This window comes from Lampris incognitus, chromosome 21 (genome assembly GCF_029633865.1).
Source record: "Lampris incognitus isolate fLamInc1 chromosome 21, fLamInc1.hap2, whole genome shotgun sequence".
Taxonomy (NCBI): domain Eukaryota; kingdom Metazoa; phylum Chordata; class Actinopteri; order Lampriformes; family Lampridae; genus Lampris; species Lampris incognitus.
This window is the reverse complement of record NC_079231.1, coordinates 23,195,709-23,215,708: the sequence shown is the minus strand read 5'-3', so window position 1 is coordinate 23,215,708 and position 20,000 is coordinate 23,195,709. Positions and strand designations below refer to the sequence as shown.

Genomic DNA, 20,000 nt, shown 5'->3' with positions numbered 1-20,000 from the left:
GATTCGAACCGGCGATCCCCGTGTTGGTAGGCGGCGGAATAGACCGCCATGCTACCCGGACGCCCCTGAGATTCAAACACTAAAACCTGACTTCTCCGTTTCACCCACAGTCCTTGATCAAGAGCAGCCCAGTTTTCCGGATCAACCAACTGAACCGTCAGGATCTGAGAGCTGAGATGCAAACCTGGGTAGTTCTGAAATGTACGACCTTTTCATTACACCGGTACATTAACTACACTGGTACATGAACTACACTGGTACATTAACTACACTGGTACATGAACTACACCGGTACATGAACTACACCGGTACATGAACTACACTGGTACATGAACTACACCGGTACATGAACTACACTGGTAGATTAACTACACTGGTACATGAACTACACTGGTAGATTAACTACACTGGTATATGAACTACACTGGTACATGAACTACACTGGTACATTAACTACACTGGTAGATTAACTACACTGGTACATGAACTACACTGGTAGATTAACTACACTGGTAGATTAACTACACTGGTACATGAACTACACCGGTACATGAACTGCACTGGTACATTAACTACACTGGTAGATTAACTACACTGGTACATTAACTACACTGGTACATTAACTACCCTGGTAGATTAACTACACTGGTACATGAACTACACCGGTACATGAACTACACTGGTACATTAACTACACTGGTAGATTAACTACACTGGTACATTAACTACACTGGTACATTAACTACACTGGTAGATTAACTACACCGGTACATGAACTACACCGGTACATGAACTACACTGGTACATTAACTACACTGGTACATGAACTACACTGGTACATGAACTACACTGGTAGATTAACTACACTGGTACATGAACTACACTGGTAGATTAACTACACTGGTACATGAACTACACCGGTACATGAACTACACTGGTACATTAACTACACTGGTAGATTAACTACACTGGTACATTAACTACACTGGTAGATTAACTACACTGGTACATGAACTACACTGGTAGATTAACTACACTGGTACATGAACTACACTGGTACATGAACTACACCGGTACATGAACTACACTGGTACATTAACTACACTGGTAGATTAACTACACTGGTACATGAACTACACTGGTAGATTAACTACACTGGTACATGAACTACACTGGTAGATTAACTACACTGGTACATGAACTACACTGGTAGATTAACTACACTGGTAGATTAACTACACTGATACATGAACTACACTGGTAGATTAACTACACTGGTACATGAACTACACTGGTAGATTAACTACACTGGTAGATTAACTACACTGGTAGATTAATTACACTGGTACATGAACTACACTGGTAGATTAACTACACTGGTACATGAACTACACTGGTACATGAACTACACTGGTACATGAACTACACTGATACATTAACTACACTGGTACATGAACTACACTGGTAGATTAACTACACTGGTACATGAACTACACTGGTACATGAACTACACCGGTACATGAACTACACTGGTACATGAACTACACTGGTAGATTAACTACACTGGTAGATGAACTACACTGGTACATGAACTACACTGGTACATGAACTACACTGGTAGATTAACTACACTGGTAGATTAACTGCACTGGTACATTAACTACACCGGTACATGAACTACACTGGTAGATTAACTACACTGGTACATGAACTACACTGGTAGATTAACTACACTGGTACATGAACTACACCGGTACATGAACTACACTGGTAGATTAACTACACTGGTAGATTAACTACACTGGTAGATGAACTACACTGGTACATGAACTACACTGGTACATGAACTACACTGGTAAATTAACTACACTGGTACATTAACTACACTGGTAGATTAACTACACTGGTACATGAACTACACCGGTACATGAACTACACTGGTAGATTAACTACACTGGTAGATTAACTACACTGGTACATGAACTACACTGGTACATGAACTACACTGGTAGATTAACTACACTGGTAGATTAACTACACTGGTACATGAACTACACTGGTACATTAACTACACTGGTACATTAACTACACTGGTACATGAACTACACCGGTACATGAACTACACTGGTAGATTAACTACACTGGTAGATTAACTACACTGGTACATGAACTACACTGGTAGATTAACTACACTGGTACATGAACTACACTGGTACATGAACTACACTGGTAGATTAACTACACTGGTACATGAACTACACTGGTAGATTAACTACACTGGTACATGAACTACACTGGTAGATTAACTACACTGGTACATGAACTACACTGGTAGATTAACTACACTGGTACATGAACTACACTGGTAGATTAACTACACTGGTAGATTAACTACACTGGTACATGAACTACACTGGTAGATTAACTACACTGGTACATGAACTACACTGGTAGATTAACTACACTGGTAGATTAACTACACTGGTACATGAACTACACTGGTAGATTAACTACACTGGTAGATTAACTACACTGGTAGATTAACTACACTGGTACATTAACTGCACTGGTAGATTAACTACACTGGTAGATTAACTACACTGGTACATGAACTACACTGGTACATTAACTACACTGGTACATTAACTACACTGGTAGATTAACTACACTGGTACATGAACTACACTGGTACATGAACTACACTGGTACATGAACTACACTGGTACATGAACTACACTGGTAGATTAACTTCAGGACTATAGAAGTGACTGGCAGATTGTAGTTGCAGGAGGAAATGAGGTGTGTGTGTGTGTGTGTGTGTGTGTGTGTGTGTGTGTGTGTGTGTGTGTGTGTGTGTGTGTGTGTGTTAGTTATGTTGGTGCTTTAGAAATTTAGGCTTGTCTGAATAGGAACAACATCTAAATGACCGCCACTGTACTCTAACCCTGACTTAACATTAACCCCCCCCCCACACACACACAAATCAATCAGTAACATTGCCATGGAGATGCCCTGGAACATCATCACCCGATCTAATCAGTCTAACCTGTACTCACACACTTCCCTTTGTAGGTCCACATTTTGGGGAAAGTGAAAGACATGGAAAGAGCGTGTGTGTGTGTGTGTGTGTTCGTGTGTGTGTGTGTGTGTGTTCGTGTGTGTGTAGGTAAACGAGTGTAAGTGTGGTGTAATAGTTGCATGGGATTGGTGGGTGAACTGTGCGTTCGTGCTTGCACACATGCACATTTTTCCTCTATTCATATGACGGTGCAAAATCTGCTTCCCTGGCTGATGCTAGCACATGATGCTAGCACACGATGCTAGCACACGATGCTCGCATATCATGCTAGCACATGATGCTAGCACATGAGGCTTGCATATGATGCTAGCACATGATGCTAGCACATGAGGCTTGCATATGATGCTAGCACATGATGCTAGCACATGAGAATTGCATATGATGCTAGCACATGAGGCTCACATATGATGCTAGCACATGAGGCTAGCATATGGTGGACAGCTTCATAACCCAGACTAGCAGCATGTGTGTTACATACAGATGGGGGGAGAGAGGTCAGGAGAGAGGGGCAGAGAGAGAGAGAGAGAGAGGTCAGAAGAGAGGGACAGAGAGAGAGAGAGAGAGAGAGAGGTCAGAAGAGAGGGACAGAGAGAGAGAGAGAGAGAGAAAGGCAGAGCAGGGAGATAAAAAGAGGGTTTCAGCGATGGACTTCCTGCTGCAGCCACACCAGTCCATGATCATTTTTGTGACTATGCAACTGGACCCAGACTACTAGCTGCAAATCACAAGAATGACACAGACAGATATGTCAAACATAAACCATGGGCCCCGCTGACCTCCATCGCACAGGGTGGGAGTAGGGGAGAGAGAGGGGGGGGGTCAAAGGGAAGAGATTTTTTTTTTTAGATAAGAATCACAGGAGGGAAGGACAGGAATAGAAACAGGAGCGTGATGGAGAGGACAGATTAGAATGGCTGGACAGTGGTAGATAGAGAGAGAGAGAGGTGAGATCAGAAAGATACAGGAAGAACCATGTGCATAATAAAACAGGCTGGTCTGAACGAGCTCTCTGAAGGCTTGACAGCAGTGGCATCGGTCCTGCTACTCTCGACACTTCTACGCTACTCTGCTCTGGGTCTATATCAGAGAAAGAAGAGCCATATTTTATTCAAGAAACGAGGCAGGACTTCAGTGCAGCGTTTACTCTGCTGCAGAGGAGATGAGGGTAAACCACTGTGCAGGGATGCTCCCCAGAACCTGCAAGCAAGCTGTGGACTCGGTGCATCCACACCAGGCAGTGGCCCCTCAACGCTCCAACAGTACAGCAGGCCCACATGGGGGGCCAGCTGCCGAAGGCTAAATGTAGGAGATCATATCAGGTGGAGCGACGTCCTATCATCAGACACAGCAACGCCACCTAGTCCAGTGATTGCTGTATTCTCTGGTAGGTCCAGTTCATACAACCCATCCATCCATTATCCAAACCGCTTATCCTGATCTCAGGGTCGCAGGGATGCTGGAGTCCATCCCAGCAGTCACTGGGTGGCAGGTGGGGAGACACCCTGGACAGGCCGCCAATATAAACTCAGCACAAAAAGTAAGGGAATGTGTGTTTGGTAGGTTATCTCTTTGGTGTAACGATGCTTCTTGGCAGTAAATCTTCTACCAGGCAGCTGATGGTCAGCAGCACCTGGGGGACCAGAAGCTCAACACAAGAGTCAGTAGCAGCAGCAAGATAAGCTGTTGGGCATTGGCAGAGAAGATGTGGCAAATTTCTCATGGGTGCAACCCACATACTCAGCTCTGCTGCTCATCCCACAGATGCAGGTTCCTTACACATGTGGCGCCATTTAAAAGGGGAATAAACAGGCTTTCCAACGCTATAAGATTTACTGCCAAGAAGCATTGTTACAACAAAGACATCACCTACCAAACACACATTTCCTTACTTTCTGTGCTAAGTACATACCATGATAGGTTAGTGTAGCAGTAAGTGACATCTACTAATGAAGTACACGAGTCGATGGCAACTTTTTCTAGCTTAATAGTCGGTGTCTTTTGTAATCCAGCGTCATCTTTGGGACTGAGCTGTGTGGTTCTCATATGTAGTAAAAGCTGTAGCACAACCCATGTCAGGTCATGGTGGTCCACCACAGCTAAGGCAGGTATTGGCTCTGCAGGACTCTGGGACAGCTCTGTGTGCTAGCTTTGTAGCTCATAAAACTCCACGGTCTTGAGGCGATGTCCTATGAAATAATACATTACCCCTACGTGTATTTCCTGGAGTCTCGAGCGACGTTAGCCCGACCGATGTGACTCACTGCCCATGAGCACATCTGTCTCGTGGCACTCGTGCGACGCTGTGGCAACTTCAGCTACCTCCATGTTATCCGAACACCCTGCGTACCAAGCCTTGCTAGCAGAGCAGATAATGACCTAGGATTACTGTCTTCACCGCATCAAGTCCCCGCTACCGCAAACCGGGACCGGGACTGGGTGTTTTCTCTTCACCTGCCAAGTTATTTGATGCATTTCGACGTTGTTGAGCACAACACGAACTCACCGCATGGAATCCAGAGCCGATGAATATCTAATGTACACGTCAAATCAAAACACTGATTTGTGCAGATCACACGAGTGATTCTGGAAAAGTCAACACTCCAACCTTGCTCAGTCATATACACAACTTGACTAAAAGAATTTCTCAGAAAAGGGGATTTTCCCCCCCCTTTTCTCCCCAATTGTACTTGGCCAAGGCCCTGTGATGCAGGGGTGGAAAGCTCCGCTTCAGAAAGTAGAAGTACTAACCATGTATTTGCTCCACCCATGCACTAAACCGGCTGATTCTAATTAGCACAACACTTCAACCAGGTAGGAGAACTAGTGAGTGAAATCAGCTGGTTTAGTCCATGGGTGGAGCAAATACATGGTTAGTACTTCTACTTTCTGAAGTGGAGTTTTCCACCTCTGCTGTGATGGCCTGGCGGCCTGTCCAGGGTGTCTCCCCGCCTGCCGCCCAATGACTGCTGGGATAGGCTCCAGCATCCCCCGCCACCCTGAGAGCAGGACAAGTGGTTTGGATAATGGATGGATGGATGTACTTGGCCAATTACCCCCCTCTTCCGAGCCGTCCCGGTCTCTGCTCCACCCCCTCTGCTGATCCGGGGAGGCCTGCAGACTACCACGTGCCTCCTCCCATACATATGGCGTCACCAGCCGCTTCTTTTCACCTGACAGTGAGGAGTTTCACCAGGGAGACGTAGCGTGTGGGAGGATCACACTATTCCCCCCCCCCCACGAATAGGCGCCCCAACCGACCAGAGGAGGCGCTAGTGCAGCGACCAGGACACATACCCACATCCGGCTTCCCACCCGCAGACACGGCCAATGGTGTCTGTAGGGACGCCCGACCAAGCCGGAGGTAACACAGGGATTCGAACTGGCGATCCCCATGTTGGTAGGCAACAGAATAGTCCACCATGCCACCTGGACACCCCGCGTTTAGGGGATGTTTAGAGTTTTCCCGCTACTATGTTTTCAATGTGTGAACTGAAATTATCTCTTGACTTTATGTTGTTATAGCAACACGTTATAGCATGTTATAGCATGCTATAACATTTATATAACATGTTATAGCATGTTATAGCATGTTATAGCATGCTATAACATGTTATATAACATGTTATAGCATGGGAGATCCTTAACTATCTTTCCACCACTTGATCAGGAATGCAAAAGCAGGCAGAGTTCACAAAAATATCAGACAGCAGAATAATTCCACTCGTTTCCAATAGTTTAATTTGTTTCAGAACTGTTTTCAATAGCAGCAGCAGCATCAGCAGCATCTTGAAAGACTGCAGGTTAAGGCAAATCACTCAGCGAAGCATCAAGACAATGTTTCAAAACAAGGACAGAGTCAAGTCGTGCCACTTTTATTTGTATAGCCCAATATCACAAATTTGACTCAGTGGGCAAATTAGTAAATTACAGTAATTTGTAATTTCTTTTTTGTAAATGTGTAATTTTCTTTGTAGTTTAATTTGTAATTTTAATAAAATTTGCCATTTTATTTGTAATTTAATACAGCAACACAACATCCTGTCCTTAGACCCTCGCACTGGATAAGGAACGACTCCCTAAAAACAGGGAGAAAAACTAGGAAGAAAGCTCAGGGAGAGCAACAGAGGAGGCTCTCTCTCCCAAGACGCACAACGTGCAATGATGCTGTGTTTACACAATTTACACAATACAACACTGAAAGAGGATAACAGAATATGCTGAGGAGGATGCCAAGCAGAGCCAAGAGAGATGCCACGGGAGCACTGGGAAACATGCTGGACCAGGTCGCCCAAAAAGCCTTTCATGGCACAGCTTATCCTTGTTCCGTTTTCTATAAATGGAGTCAAATGGGGTGTAAAGATGTTTGTGGGAACCTGTCTAAGGACAGGATGTTGTGTTGCTGTAAAGCCCCTTGAGGCAAATTTGTAATTTGTGATATTGGGCTATACAAATAAAACTGACTTGACTCGATACTTTATGTACGGTTTTGAGTGCATGCATAAGCCCTTGTTAATCAGTCAAGCAAGGACTTCTCTCGAGTGTTTTCATGTACTCGTGAAAGGCTGAATAATTATCGATACTGTAATGTTCCTGCTCATAATCAGTGTTGTGCTAGGTAGAGAATTACAGCCACAGTACCTGCGGAAGTCGAGCAGAGGGCGTGTGGAGGTGGGGATGCCCTGGGCAGGCCAGCTGAGGAAGTGGAACTGGGTCAGAGTTCTGGTTTCCTGGGTCTGGACGTTCTTCAGGTAGAAACTACGCACCAGGAAGTCGTTACACCAGATGTGTTCTGATACCAGGTTCACCTGAGGAGCGAAGACGGTTACATTTCTGTCTGGGGAACACAAGGGGGCAGTGTGGCTACCATGCAGCCAGAAGACCTTGGTTCAGGCCCCCCTGCCTAAATGTCTTTGATCACGATATACCAGTTGGAGGGACACTGCTCTGGCTGATCCTGACCTCTCTTAGGCTCCGGCTGATCCTGACCTCTCTTAGGCTCTGGCTGATCCTGACCTCTCTTAGGCTCCGGCTGATCCTGACCTCTCTTAGGCTCTGGCTGATCCTGACCTCTCTTAGGCTCTGGCTGATCCTGACCTCTCTTAGGCTCCGGCTGATCCTGACCTCTCTTAGGCTCTGGCTGATCCTGACCTCTCTTAGGCTCCGGCTGATCCTGACCTCTCTTAGGCTCTGGCTGATCCTGACCTCTCTTAGGCTCTGGCTGATCCTGACCTCTCTTAGGCTCTGGCTGATCCTGACATCTCTTAGGATGCTGACAAACTAATTCCTCTTACATCATTTAGTTGATGCACTTACTCAAAAGACATTCAGCTCAGTTTAAATGTTTATTTGGGAGGGGACAGTGTACATTAACCAACATTCGAAACAAGTGTAAATGTACCCGAGTTAGCTAAGAGGCTAGTTTCCATCGGCAGTCCCTTTGCCGGATGTTGTTAGGCATCCTAGGAGGATAAAATAGTACAAAAAGCAAAAATAAATAAATACAGCGAACCGTAGTTTAGTGTTTCACTCAAGGAAACTTGGGAAGGATGCTAGGCTCCTGACTTATGACAATCTTTAATGGCAATTTTTTACAGTTTTTCTTTAATTTTAATTTGTTTTTATTTTTCAATTTTAATGACAATTTTTCTAAGACCATTTTTTATGGCAAGCTTTAATCTTTTATTAATCAAATTAAATAAATTTAATTAAACACTATAATATTTAATAACATTAAATATTTTTTAAATGACATAATTACATAATACAAAATTACTTTGTATGTAATAATTGCTTTGAGAATGTTGATGGAGAAGTATAGAGAAGGTCAGAAGGAGTCACATTGTGTCTTTGTGGATTTAGAGAAAGCATACGACAGCGTGCCGAGAGAGGAAGTGTGGTATTGTATGAGGAAGTCGGGAGTAGCAGAGGAGTATGTAGGGGTGGTGCAGGATATGTATGAGGGAAGTGGGACAGTGGTGAGGTGTGTGGTTGGAATGACAGATGGGTTCAAGGTGGGGGTGGGATTACATCAAGGATCGGCTCTGAGCCCTTTCTTGTTTGTAATGGTGATGGACAGGTTGACGGACAAGATCAGGCAGGAGTCTCCATGGACTATGATGTTCGCAGATAACATTTTGATCTGTAGTGAGAGTAGGGTGCAGGTGGAGGAGAGCCTGGAGAGGTGGATGTATGCACTGGAGAGAAGAGGAATGAAAGTCAGTAGGAGCAAGACGGAATACCTATGTGTGAATGAGAGGGAGGACAGAGGAATGGTGAGGATGCAAGGAGTGGAGGTGACGAAGGCATACTGAGTTTAAATACTTGGGGTCAACTGTCCAAAGTAACGGGAGTGCAGAAGAGAGGTGAAGAAGAGAGTGCAGGCAGGGTGGAGTGGGTGGAGAAGAGTGTCAGGAGTGATTTGTGACAGAAGGGTACCAGCAAGAGTTAAAGGGAAGGTTTACAAGATGGTGGTGAGACCAGCTATGTTGTATGGTTTGGAGACAGTGGCACTGATGAAAAGACAGGAGGAGGAGCTGGAGGTGGCAGAGATGAAGATGATAAGATTTTCACTGGGAGTGATGAAGAAGGACAGGATTAGGAACGAGTATATTAGAGGGACAGCTCAGGTTGGACGGTTTGGAGACAAAGCAAGAGAGACAAGATGGAGATGGTTTGGACATGTGTGGAGGAGAGATGCTGAGTATATTGGGAGAAGGATGCTGAATATGGAGCTGCCAGGGAAGAGGAGAAGAGGAAGGCCAAAGAGGAGGTTTATGGATGTGGTGAGGGAGGACATGCAGGTGGCTGGTGTGACGGAGGAAGATGCAGAAGACAGGAAGAAATGCAGACGGATGATCCGCTGTGGCGCCCCCTAGCGAGAGCAGCTGAAAGTAGCAGTGGTGGAAATTACATAATACAAAATTACATAATTAAAATAATGTAATATTAAATTTTAATTTATTAAATTAAAATTTATTTTTTAATGCGTTTTAATCTTTTAAAACATTAATTAAATGTAAACATTAATTTAACAACATTAAATATGTTTAAATTACATAATTAAATTACATAATTAAAATACATCATATAAAATTACAAAATTAAAATAATGTAAAATTAATTAATTTTAATTAATTAAGACAATGTTTACGACACTTTTAAGACAAGTTAAGACGATCTAGAGTTGAATTATCGGCTCTTGCGGTGAAAACCTGACTGCCATGAGAATTGCACAAGAGACCTTGAACAGCTGAGTAGGCTTTCCCACAGACAGCTAAATGCCCCACAATCCCACCAAGGAGTCCTCACACTCGTGTAGACAGCCGGATGAACACACGGCCCCCATACACAAACACTCTGAACTCAGAAATCATGCATGTACGTGCACGCTGACACACTTAACAACACACACAACTCTGAAACGAGGACACCGAGATGCAAACGCGGGGTAATTGAACAACACTGTGCACGTCCTCATAGGGTGACCTCTATGCAGGCGTGCACACACTTCCTGTTTTTTTCTCACAAACATGCACACGAAAGCACAAAAAACAAACAAAAAACCAAATACGTGGGCTGTTATCCTCTCATACCAAGCTTACAATGCACTTTTTTTTCTTTTAATTTTCTGTACGTCGCTTTTTCCAAATAGTGACTGGAAAATACACCGCAGTAATACAAATAGAAAATGAAAAAATATATATTTCTATGACACAGCAGAGCTGACACTGCATGTGCACTACGAGCTCTATGCAGCGTCCACAGCCTATAACTGTATTTGATGGATCTGTTGAGCCGGTCATCAGACTGTCGACCAGGAGGTCCTTCATATGCTTCATGATGTTCTCCCTTACACAAGTCCTCCTCTCTCCAGTTCAGCAGTCTAAATGAGAGGTTTCCCCATGCAGCAAGACCGCCCAGCAGACTGTGCCACCACACAGCTGGAGCAGCTGAGGAGGTCTGCAGCAAGACTGCCCAGCAGACTGTGTCACCACACAGCTGGAGGAGCTGAGGAGGTCTGCGGCAACACTGCCCAGCAGACTGTGTCACCACACAGCTGGAGGAGCTGAGGAGGTCTGCAGCAAGACTGCCCAGTAGAGTGTGTCACCACACAGCTGGAGGAGCTGAGGAGGTCTGCAGCAAGACTGCCCAGCAGACTGTGTCACCACACAGCTGGAGGAGCTGAGGAGGTCTGCAGCAACACTGCCCAGCAGACTGTGTCACCACACAGCTGGAGGAGCTGAGGAGGTCTGCAGCAAGACTGCCCAGCAGAGTGTGCCACCACACAGCTGGAGGAGCTGAGGAGGTCTGCAGCAAGACTGCCCAGCAGACTGTGTCACCACACAGCTGGAGGAGCTGAGGAGGTCTGCAGCAACACTGCCCAGCAGACTGTGTCACCACACAGCTGGAGGAGCTGAGGAGGTCTGCAGCAAGACTGCCCAGCAGACTGTGTCACCACACAGCTGGAGGAGCTGAGGAGGTCTGCAGCAAGACTGCCCAGCAGACTGTGTCACCACACAGCTGGAGGAGCTGAGGAGGTCTGCAGCAAGACTGCCCAGCAGAGTGTGCCACCACACAGCTGGAGCAGCTGAGGAGGTCTGCAGCAAGACTGCCCAGCAGACCGGGCCACCACACAGCTGGAGGAGCTGAGGAGGTCTGCAGCAAGACCGCCCAGCAGAGTGTGTCACCACACAGCTGGAGAAGCTGAGGAGGTCTGCAGCAAGACTGCCCAGCAGAGTGTGTCACCACACAGCTGGAGGAGCTGAGGAGGTCTGCAGCAAGACTGCCCAGCAGAGTGTGTCACCACACAGCTGGAGGAGCTGAGGAGGTCTGCAGCAAGACTGCCCAGCAGACTGTGTCACCACACAGCTGGAGGAGCTGAGGAGGTCTGCAGCAAGACTGCCCAGCAGACTGTGTCACCACACAGCTGGAGGAGCTGAGGAGGTCTGCAGGAAGACTGCCCAGCAGACTGTGTCACCCCACAGCTGGAGGAGCTGAGGAGGTCTGCAGGAAGACTGCCCAGCAGACTGTGCCACCACACAGCTGGAGCAGCTGAGGAGGTCTGCAGCAAGACTGCCCAGCAGACTGTGTCACCACACAGCTGGAGGAGCTGAGGAGGTCTGCGGCAAGACTGCCCAGCAGACGGTGTCACCACACAGCTGGAGGAGCTGAGGAGGTCTGCAGCAAGACTGCCCAGTAGAGTGTGCCACCACACAGCTGGAGGAGCTGAGGAGGTCTGCAGCAAGACTGCCCAGCAGACTGTGTCACCACACAGCTGGAGGAGCTGAGGAGGTCTGCAGCAACACTGCCCAGTAGAGTGTGTCACCACACAGCTGGAGGAGCTGAGGAGGTCTGCAGCAACACTGCCCAGCAGACTGTGTCACCACACAGCTGGAGGAGCTGAGGAGGTCTGCAGCAAGACTGCCCAGCAGAGTGTGCCACCACACAGCTGGAGCAGCTGAGGAGGTCTGCAGCAAGACTGCCCAGCAGACTGTGTCACCACACAGCTGGAGGAGCTGAGGAGGTCTGCAGCAAGACTGCCCAGCAGACCGGGCCACCACACAGCTGGAGGAGCTGAGGAGGTCTGCAGCAAGACTGCCCAGCAGAGTGTGCCACCACACAGCTGGAGCAGCTGAGGAGGTCTGCAGCAAGACTGCCCAGCAGACCGGGCCACCACACAGCTGGAGGAGCTGAGGAGGTCTGCGGCAACACTGCCCAGCAGACTGTGTCACCACACAGCTGGAGGAGCTGAGGAGGTCTGCGGCAAGACTGTCCAGCAGACTGTGCCACCACACAGCTGGAGGAGCTGAGGAGGTCTGCGGCAAGACTGCCCAGCAGATTGCGTCACCACACAGCTGGAGCAGCTGAGGAGGTCTGCAGCAAGACTGTCCAGCAGACTGTGTCACCACACAGCTGGAGGAGCTGAGGAGGTCTGCAGCAAGACTGCCCAGCAGACCGGGCCACCACACAGCTGGAGGAGCTGAGGAGGTCTGCAGCAAGACTGCCCAGCAGACCGTGCCACCACACAGCTGGAGGAGCTGAGGAGGTCTGCAGCAAGACTGCCCAGCAGACTGTGTCACCACACAGCTGGAGGAGCTGAGGAGGTCTGCAGCAAGACTGCCCAGCAGAGTGTGCCACCACACAGCTGGAGGAGCTGAGGAGGTCTGCAGCAAGACTGCCCAGCAGACTGCGTCACCACACAGCTGGAGGAGCTGAGGAGGTCTGCAGCAAGACTGCCCAGCAGACTGCGTCACCACACAGCTGGAGCAGCTGAGGAGGTCTGCAGCAAGACTGCCCAGCAGACTGTGTCACCACACAGCTGGAGGAGCTGAGGAGGTCTGCAGCAAGACTGCCCAGCAGAGTGTGCCACCACACAGTTGGAGGAGCTGAGGAGGTCTGCAGCAAGACTGCCCAGCAGACTGTGTCACCACACAGCTGGAGGAGCTGAGGAGGTCTGCAGCAAGACTGCCCAGTAGAGTGTGTCACCACACAGCTGGAGGAGCTGAGGAGGTCTGCAGCAAGACTGCCCAGCAGAGTGTGCCACCACACAGCTGGAGGAGCTGAGGAGGTCTGCAGCAAGACTGCCCAGCAGACTGTGTCACCACACAGCTGGAGGAGCTGAGGAGGTCTGCAGCAAGACTGCCCAGCAGAGTGTGCCACCACACAGCTGGAGGAGCTGAGGAGGTCTGCAGCAAGACTGCCCAGCAGACTGTGTCACCACACAGCTGGAGGAGCTGAGGAGGTCTGCAGCAAGACTGCCCAGCAGACTGCGTCACCACACAGCTGGAGCAGCTGAGGAGGTCTGCAGCAAGACTGCCCAGCAGACTGTGTCACCACACAGCTGGAGGAGCTGAGGAGGTCTGCAGCAAGACTGCCCAGCAGAGTGTGCCACCACACAGTTGGAGGAGCTGAGGAGGTCTGCAGCAAGACTGCCCAGCAGACTGTGTCACCACACAGCTGGAGGAGCTGAGGAGGTCTGCAGCAAGACTGCCCAGCAGACCGGGCCACCACACAGCTGGAGGAGCTGAGGAGGTCTGCAGCAAGACTGCCCAGCAGAGTGTGCCACCACACAGCTGGAGCAGCTGAGGAGGTCTGCAGCAAGACTGCCCAGCAGACCGGGCCACCATACAGCTGGAGGAGCTGAGGAGGTCTGCAGCAAGACTGCCCAGCAGAGTGTGCCACCACACAGCTGGAGGAGCTGAGGAGGTCTGCGGCAAGACTGCCCAGCAGACTGTGTCACCACACAGCTGGAGCAGCTGAGGAGGTCTGCGGCAAGCCTGCCCAGTAGAGTGTGTCACCACACAGCTGGAGGAGCTGAGGAGGTCTGCGGCAAGACTGCCCAGCAGACTGTGTCACCACACAGCTGGAGGAGCTGAGGAGGTCTGCAGCAAGACCGCCCAGCAGAGTGTGCCACCACACAGCTGGAGGAGCTGAGGAGGTCTGCAGCAAGACTGCCCAGCAGACTGTGCCACCACACAGCTGGAGGAGCTGAGGAGGTCTGCAGCAACACTGCCCAGCAGACTGTGCCACCACACAGCTGGAGGAGCTGAGGAGGTCTGCAGAGCCCTGCATCACCAAGGAGGGTGAACAGAGCCAGGGTATCTTTGCTTTAGCAGGAAACACATGATCCTGGGTGGAGCAGCGACTGGGACGGCTCGGAGGAGTGGTGGGGTAATTGGACGGGTACAATTGACAATTGGGGAGAAAAAGGGGGAGAAAAGGGGGGAAAGCCCCCCCCTCCATAAAAATAATTCTTCATTTGAAGCACACACACACACACACACACACACACAGGCTGTGTCCTGACCTCATAGATGTGGTAGAGGGAGGAGCCTTCATCGGGCCAGTAGCGATCACACTGCTTCTCTCCATCTTCCACCAGAGCCGTCATCATTACGATCACCGTGCAGCCACTTTCCCACACCATCTGCACAGCACAGCACCGCTGTCAACCTGGTGAACCAGCCTACACATACCTCTGAGACATCACCACCCCAGAAACCCTCCACAAACTACTTCCTGTACCACCACTACTGCTTCTTAGGACGGGCGCCCTTTTCCTGATCAATACACCTCCACCGACATCAACACCACCGTTCCCTTGTCTTCTCTAAACACCGAGTTGGGTTAACTTGAAGGAGAGTGTGGCTCAGTGACTGTCCTGCAGCCAGGGTAGCATCTTCACCATCAACTTTTTAAACCCTGACGGAGGCTATTTAGTCTTCCATGCGGTAGAAACGATCCCTATTATTCCCTATAGCCCTCTTCTACCTTGACCACTAATGGGTTTTTTTTTACTACTAATCTTACGTATTTTCATTTATATTGCTGCGTTATTTTTTATTTTTTTGTGATTTTGAGATATTTCATTGATCCCTGTAGGGAAATTACACTGCATTTTTTTTGGGGAGGGGGGACTTTTCTCCCTTTTTCTCCCTCTAATTGCATCTGGCCAGTTACCCCCCTCTTCTGAGCTGTCCCGGTCTCTGCTCCACCCCCTCTGCTGATCCGGGGAGGGCTGCAGACTACCCCATGCCTCCTCCCATACATGTGGAGTCACCAGCTGCTTCTTTTCACCTGACAGTGAGGAGTTTCACCGGGGGGATGTAGCGCGTGGGAGGATCACGCTATTCCCCCCCTGGAACAGGCGCCCCGACCGACCAGAGGAGGTGCCAGTGCAGCGACCAGGACCCATACCCACATCCAGCTTCCCCCCCGCAGACACGGCCAATTGTGTCTGTAGGGACGCCCGACCAAGCCGGAGGTAACACGGGGATTTGAACTGCCGATCCCCGTGCTGGCAGGCAACGGAATAGACCGCCACGCCACCCGGACGCCCCCGCTCTGCATGTAACCCATCCTCGCTGTGTAGCTGGGAGCAGTGGGCAGCCGCCGTGCAGCATCCGGGGACCAACTCCAGTTCATCTGGCCCTGCCTCGGTCAAGGGCACGGACTGCAGTGCTGACCCTACTAACATGCATGTCTTTTTTATGTCCACGTGTTTCATGTCAATGTCCTACTGTCACGTTTCTTGTATCTCCCTGTTCAAAACGTATTTCGGCTCGCAAGACTGATTCTCCTTTTGATTACGAATCTAGAAAACTCTAGTTCGGTTTGAAATGCGGCTCTCTCTGGAACAAACCTGCCAGAAGTCAGAGATGGTGTGTGACAGGGGCCCTTGAGTGGCGATGTAGGCAGGCATTCTGGGATCGTGCTCAATCTGAGGGAAACAGGGAGAGTGGAGGGAATCACAAAGGGCAGAGGTCAGAACCATTTTCCGCTCACTGTAAGTCACCACAGCCCCCTGGTGGCCATGCCAAGAGACCGTTCTTAAACTATATTCATGTGGAGTCGGGGCAAGAAACCAGCTCCGTCGTCTACTTGCCATAGTGGTTGACAGATCGCAAAATTAATCGACGACTGAACTCTTTATCTTGATGAACGGTGATCACTTGACAGTGATGCTGGCAGAGTAAACAAACCCTCCGGTCACAGTCTGACTGGTAACGGTTCTCCACCACGAATGACAGGCAGATAGAAGTTGGCTTTGGGGTCTAAGAGGGCTTGGAGTGAGGAAGACTTTCCACAGAGATAGCTGCTGATGGGTATCACTAGAAAGCAGAGGTAAGTGGAGGGTGTGAGGACCGGCTTACGATTGTGCTGGCATTGATGTAATCGGCCCGTGAGGGGTTGACCTCTGCCTTCAGCCTCACCCTGGAGTGGTCATCTAGGGCAAAATAGGAGGGGGGAAAAACAGTCAATAGCCCCACATCGGGGACACTTACACTAAGATCACTTCCATACAGTACTAAAAGGGCCAAAACACACTTGGAAGGGAAAACTGATGTATGTTGTTTGATGGTTCTATTGCTTCTTTTCCACCAGAACGGTGCCGGTGCCGGTGTGGAGCCAGTTCTCCCTTGGTGCCTTTCGAGAACCGAACTGAATGTGACGTAGTGGAAGTTGGGGTAATTTCCGCAGGAACAAAAAAAAAAAATCATGGCGGACAGAAAGCATTTGCTTGGCTTGCTTTTTATATACAAGTTCCTTTTAAAGTCACTTTTAAAGTTCTTACATCTCACATTTGCAGGTTGCCCGCGTGCGGCGACCACGTGCAGCATTCATGACAGACGATGGTTGTGTTCCAGACGGCGGGTAGGTATCGATTTTGAGTTTGATAGCCAAAAAAAATGGTTTCGATGCAGCGCTTTAACGCTTTCAATTTTCCTTCCCGCGCCACTTTTCGACAGCTCTGTTTTATGACCTCTATAATCCAGAGGTGTAAAAACCCGGTCCAGAAAGTACAAACCCTAACCGTGTCTTTACTCCATCCATGTATTAAACGGCTGATTTGGGAAACTAGTCAGTGCAATCTGACGGTTTTGTACATGGGTGGAGTAAAGACACGGTTAGGGTTTGTACTTTCTGGACCGGGGTTTTTACACCTCTGCTATAACCCTTCTTCAGTTGGTGATTTGTTCTGTTGTTCTACTCGTGCTTTTTCAAAAATGGTGGCGAATTTCTTCTTTTTACTGCGAAACTAAACACCGATAGACATGCTCCAAGGGTTAAGGGGCGGCGCATTTCTTGCGGTAGCCCGTCACATAGCCACTGACATCAGCTTCCACCTTCAGGTCCAGCAATTTTGTGGTGCCGGTGCCAGTTTTTTGGCACCGACGCCAGTCTTTTTTTCGGTGGAAAAGCGTGGAACCGGTTCTAGATTAGGCACCGGCACCGGGGTGGTGGAAAGGGCCTTATGACAGCACTTCTGGCAGCAGGTGCCTCGAGTGCTGGCATAAGATACTATGGCTCCGACTATGTCCCAACTGGCAGCCCAGAACCATGCAAACAGAGTTTTGCACACCTGATTTGAGTCTGGTTGCTTTTTTTGAAGCCTGTACGGCAAGAAAAAATGATTTTTTTCTGATTTATTTTTCTAGCCACATTTGTGTTCTGTCTGATTCAAGTCACATTTCTGTAGCCGCATCCGTGTTTGACTGCTCGGGTGGGATCACAGGACACATTGGATCTACTGTCCTCATCGACAAGTCCTGGCTGGCTGCCCAGTGCTCAGGGAAGCTGACAGGGGTCACGTTACGTCAAATAAAATTGACCTGGGTCATGTTGGCGACGGTAATCGCTCAATTGTGATTGGACGATCTGTAGAAACGTGGTCAGAGTTCAGGATCGGTCAGCTGTGTGCTGTGAGCTGTGCTGAATGGGAGCCTATGCTGTTCTGCGTCCTGTTTTTACTGCTACCGCAGTGTTTGTCTGAGCACCGGTGTCACCCAAATAAAACTCACCGTCCTTACAACACTTTGATTGCTGAAGTGGTTCTCAACAGGGATTTAATTCTGAACGGGCAACGACGTGATGTGACTCTGGTAGATGTTATCATTCTAAAATTATAGTAAATAAGTATTAATTATGTGTATTTAACTGCGAGTGTAAAATAAAGAAGGGCCCTAATGTCATATTGCCTTCACGCTAAACCGGTGCCCCGCGAGTCCGGATTGTACTGACTCACAGGGCACGGAGTCGGGGCAGCGGTTCTTCTTGGCGTTGGCTTCGCTCTGGGCCACGGAGACAGCACTGGGCTCCGCTTGGTAGGAGCAAAGTGCCTCCCACTCCTTCATCAGGCGGTCCTTGTTCCTCAGGTGGTCCTCCATGTAGGCCTAGGGGAAAGCACAGCGAGACATTTAAAGATCACCTCACAGAAAGAATAGGGTGACTTTTTTGGGGGGGATTTTCCCCCTTTTTCCTCCCCAGTTGTACCCGGCCAATCACCCCACTCTTCCAAGCCGTCCCGGTCTCTGCTCCACCCCCTCTGCCGATCCGGGGAGGGCTGCAGACCACCACATGCCTCCTCCCATACATGTGGAGTCGCCAGCCGCTTCTTTTCACCTGACAGGGAGGAGTTTCACCAGGGGGACGTAGCGCGTGGGAGGATCACGCTATTCCCCCAGTTCCCCTTCCCCCATGAACAGGTGCCCCGATCGACCAGAGGAGGCGCTAGTGCAGCAACCAGGACACACACCCACATCTGGCTTCCCACCTGCAGACACGGCCAATTGTGTTGTAGGGATGCCAACCAAGCCGGAGGTAACACGGGGATTCAAACCGGCGATCCCCGTGTTGGTAGGCAACGGAATAGACCGGCACACTACCCGCATGACCTCATGATGACATTTTACATGAGCGTTTAGGATTTCCTTATTATAATACCAGTAATCACGTAGAGTTGCTCAGCTGTAGTTACAGTTATGCAGGCTTTGTGCGCAGTCCGTAAAACCTTGCTAGACTGTGGTGGGTGTTGAACAGGAACCTAGTTGTGTAATTCCCAAAACACCACAAAGCAGTTCTGTTGCACGGTTACCTGAAACTTATAATAGCGACATATTCAGAAAAAAAGCTCTTTCAGGCCCAAAACGTCCGTTACACTAACTATGCCGAGGGTACGTGACGTGTTTGCCGTGTGAGCGGTATTGTTCACATCCTCATCTGCTTACTTTGCTCAGACTGCGGGTTTAAACGGTCCACTACCGGGCAGGAGAGGCACAAGCCATGTCAGCCTCTCCTCTCATGTTCCCGCTCGCCATCCGTCATGTGCGTTGGACTTAATGGGACATAAACTAGTATTTTACTGCTTTAATACTGCACACACAGGTCTGTCTCGGTATTGCACCTTGCGGACATGTAGCGGTGATTTTGGAGGGGATGCACGAACAACACCCCAAACGACCGCAGGTTACGCGTGACGGCCATCTTGCATACACATAAGCACATGTTTTTGCCCTTAGCCGTCAAACATGCGGCTCTAATATGTTTTCCCCCCTAGTGGTCAAACGGAGCGAGACAGTGAGCTACTGACCAGAATCATGTGTCCGGTGGAGATGTCCATGTTGGCTTGGGCAGGCTCCTC

The 20,000-nt window shown here is 49.1% G+C and overlaps 1 protein-coding gene across 1 annotated transcript in view; it reads right to left on the bottom strand.

Moving 5' to 3' along the window:
- ptprnb (protein tyrosine phosphatase receptor type Nb) overlaps positions 1-20,000 on the bottom strand; it is a 68,533-nt gene that overhangs the window by 8,319 nt on the left and 40,214 nt on the right. The window contains exons 16-21 of the mRNA XM_056301113.1: positions 19,950-20,000; positions 18,606-18,753; positions 16,732-16,805; positions 16,221-16,298; positions 14,886-15,005; positions 7,718-7,884 (exon numbers count right to left, since the gene is read on the bottom strand). The exon at positions 19,950-20,000 is cut by the window's right edge and continues 111 nt beyond it. Coding sequence (XP_056157088.1) covers positions 7,718-7,884; positions 14,886-15,005; positions 16,221-16,298; positions 16,732-16,805; positions 18,606-18,753; positions 19,950-20,000 — 638 coding nt within the window. The remainder of the gene's footprint in view (positions 1-7,717; positions 7,885-14,885; positions 15,006-16,220; positions 16,299-16,731; positions 16,806-18,605; positions 18,754-19,949) is intronic.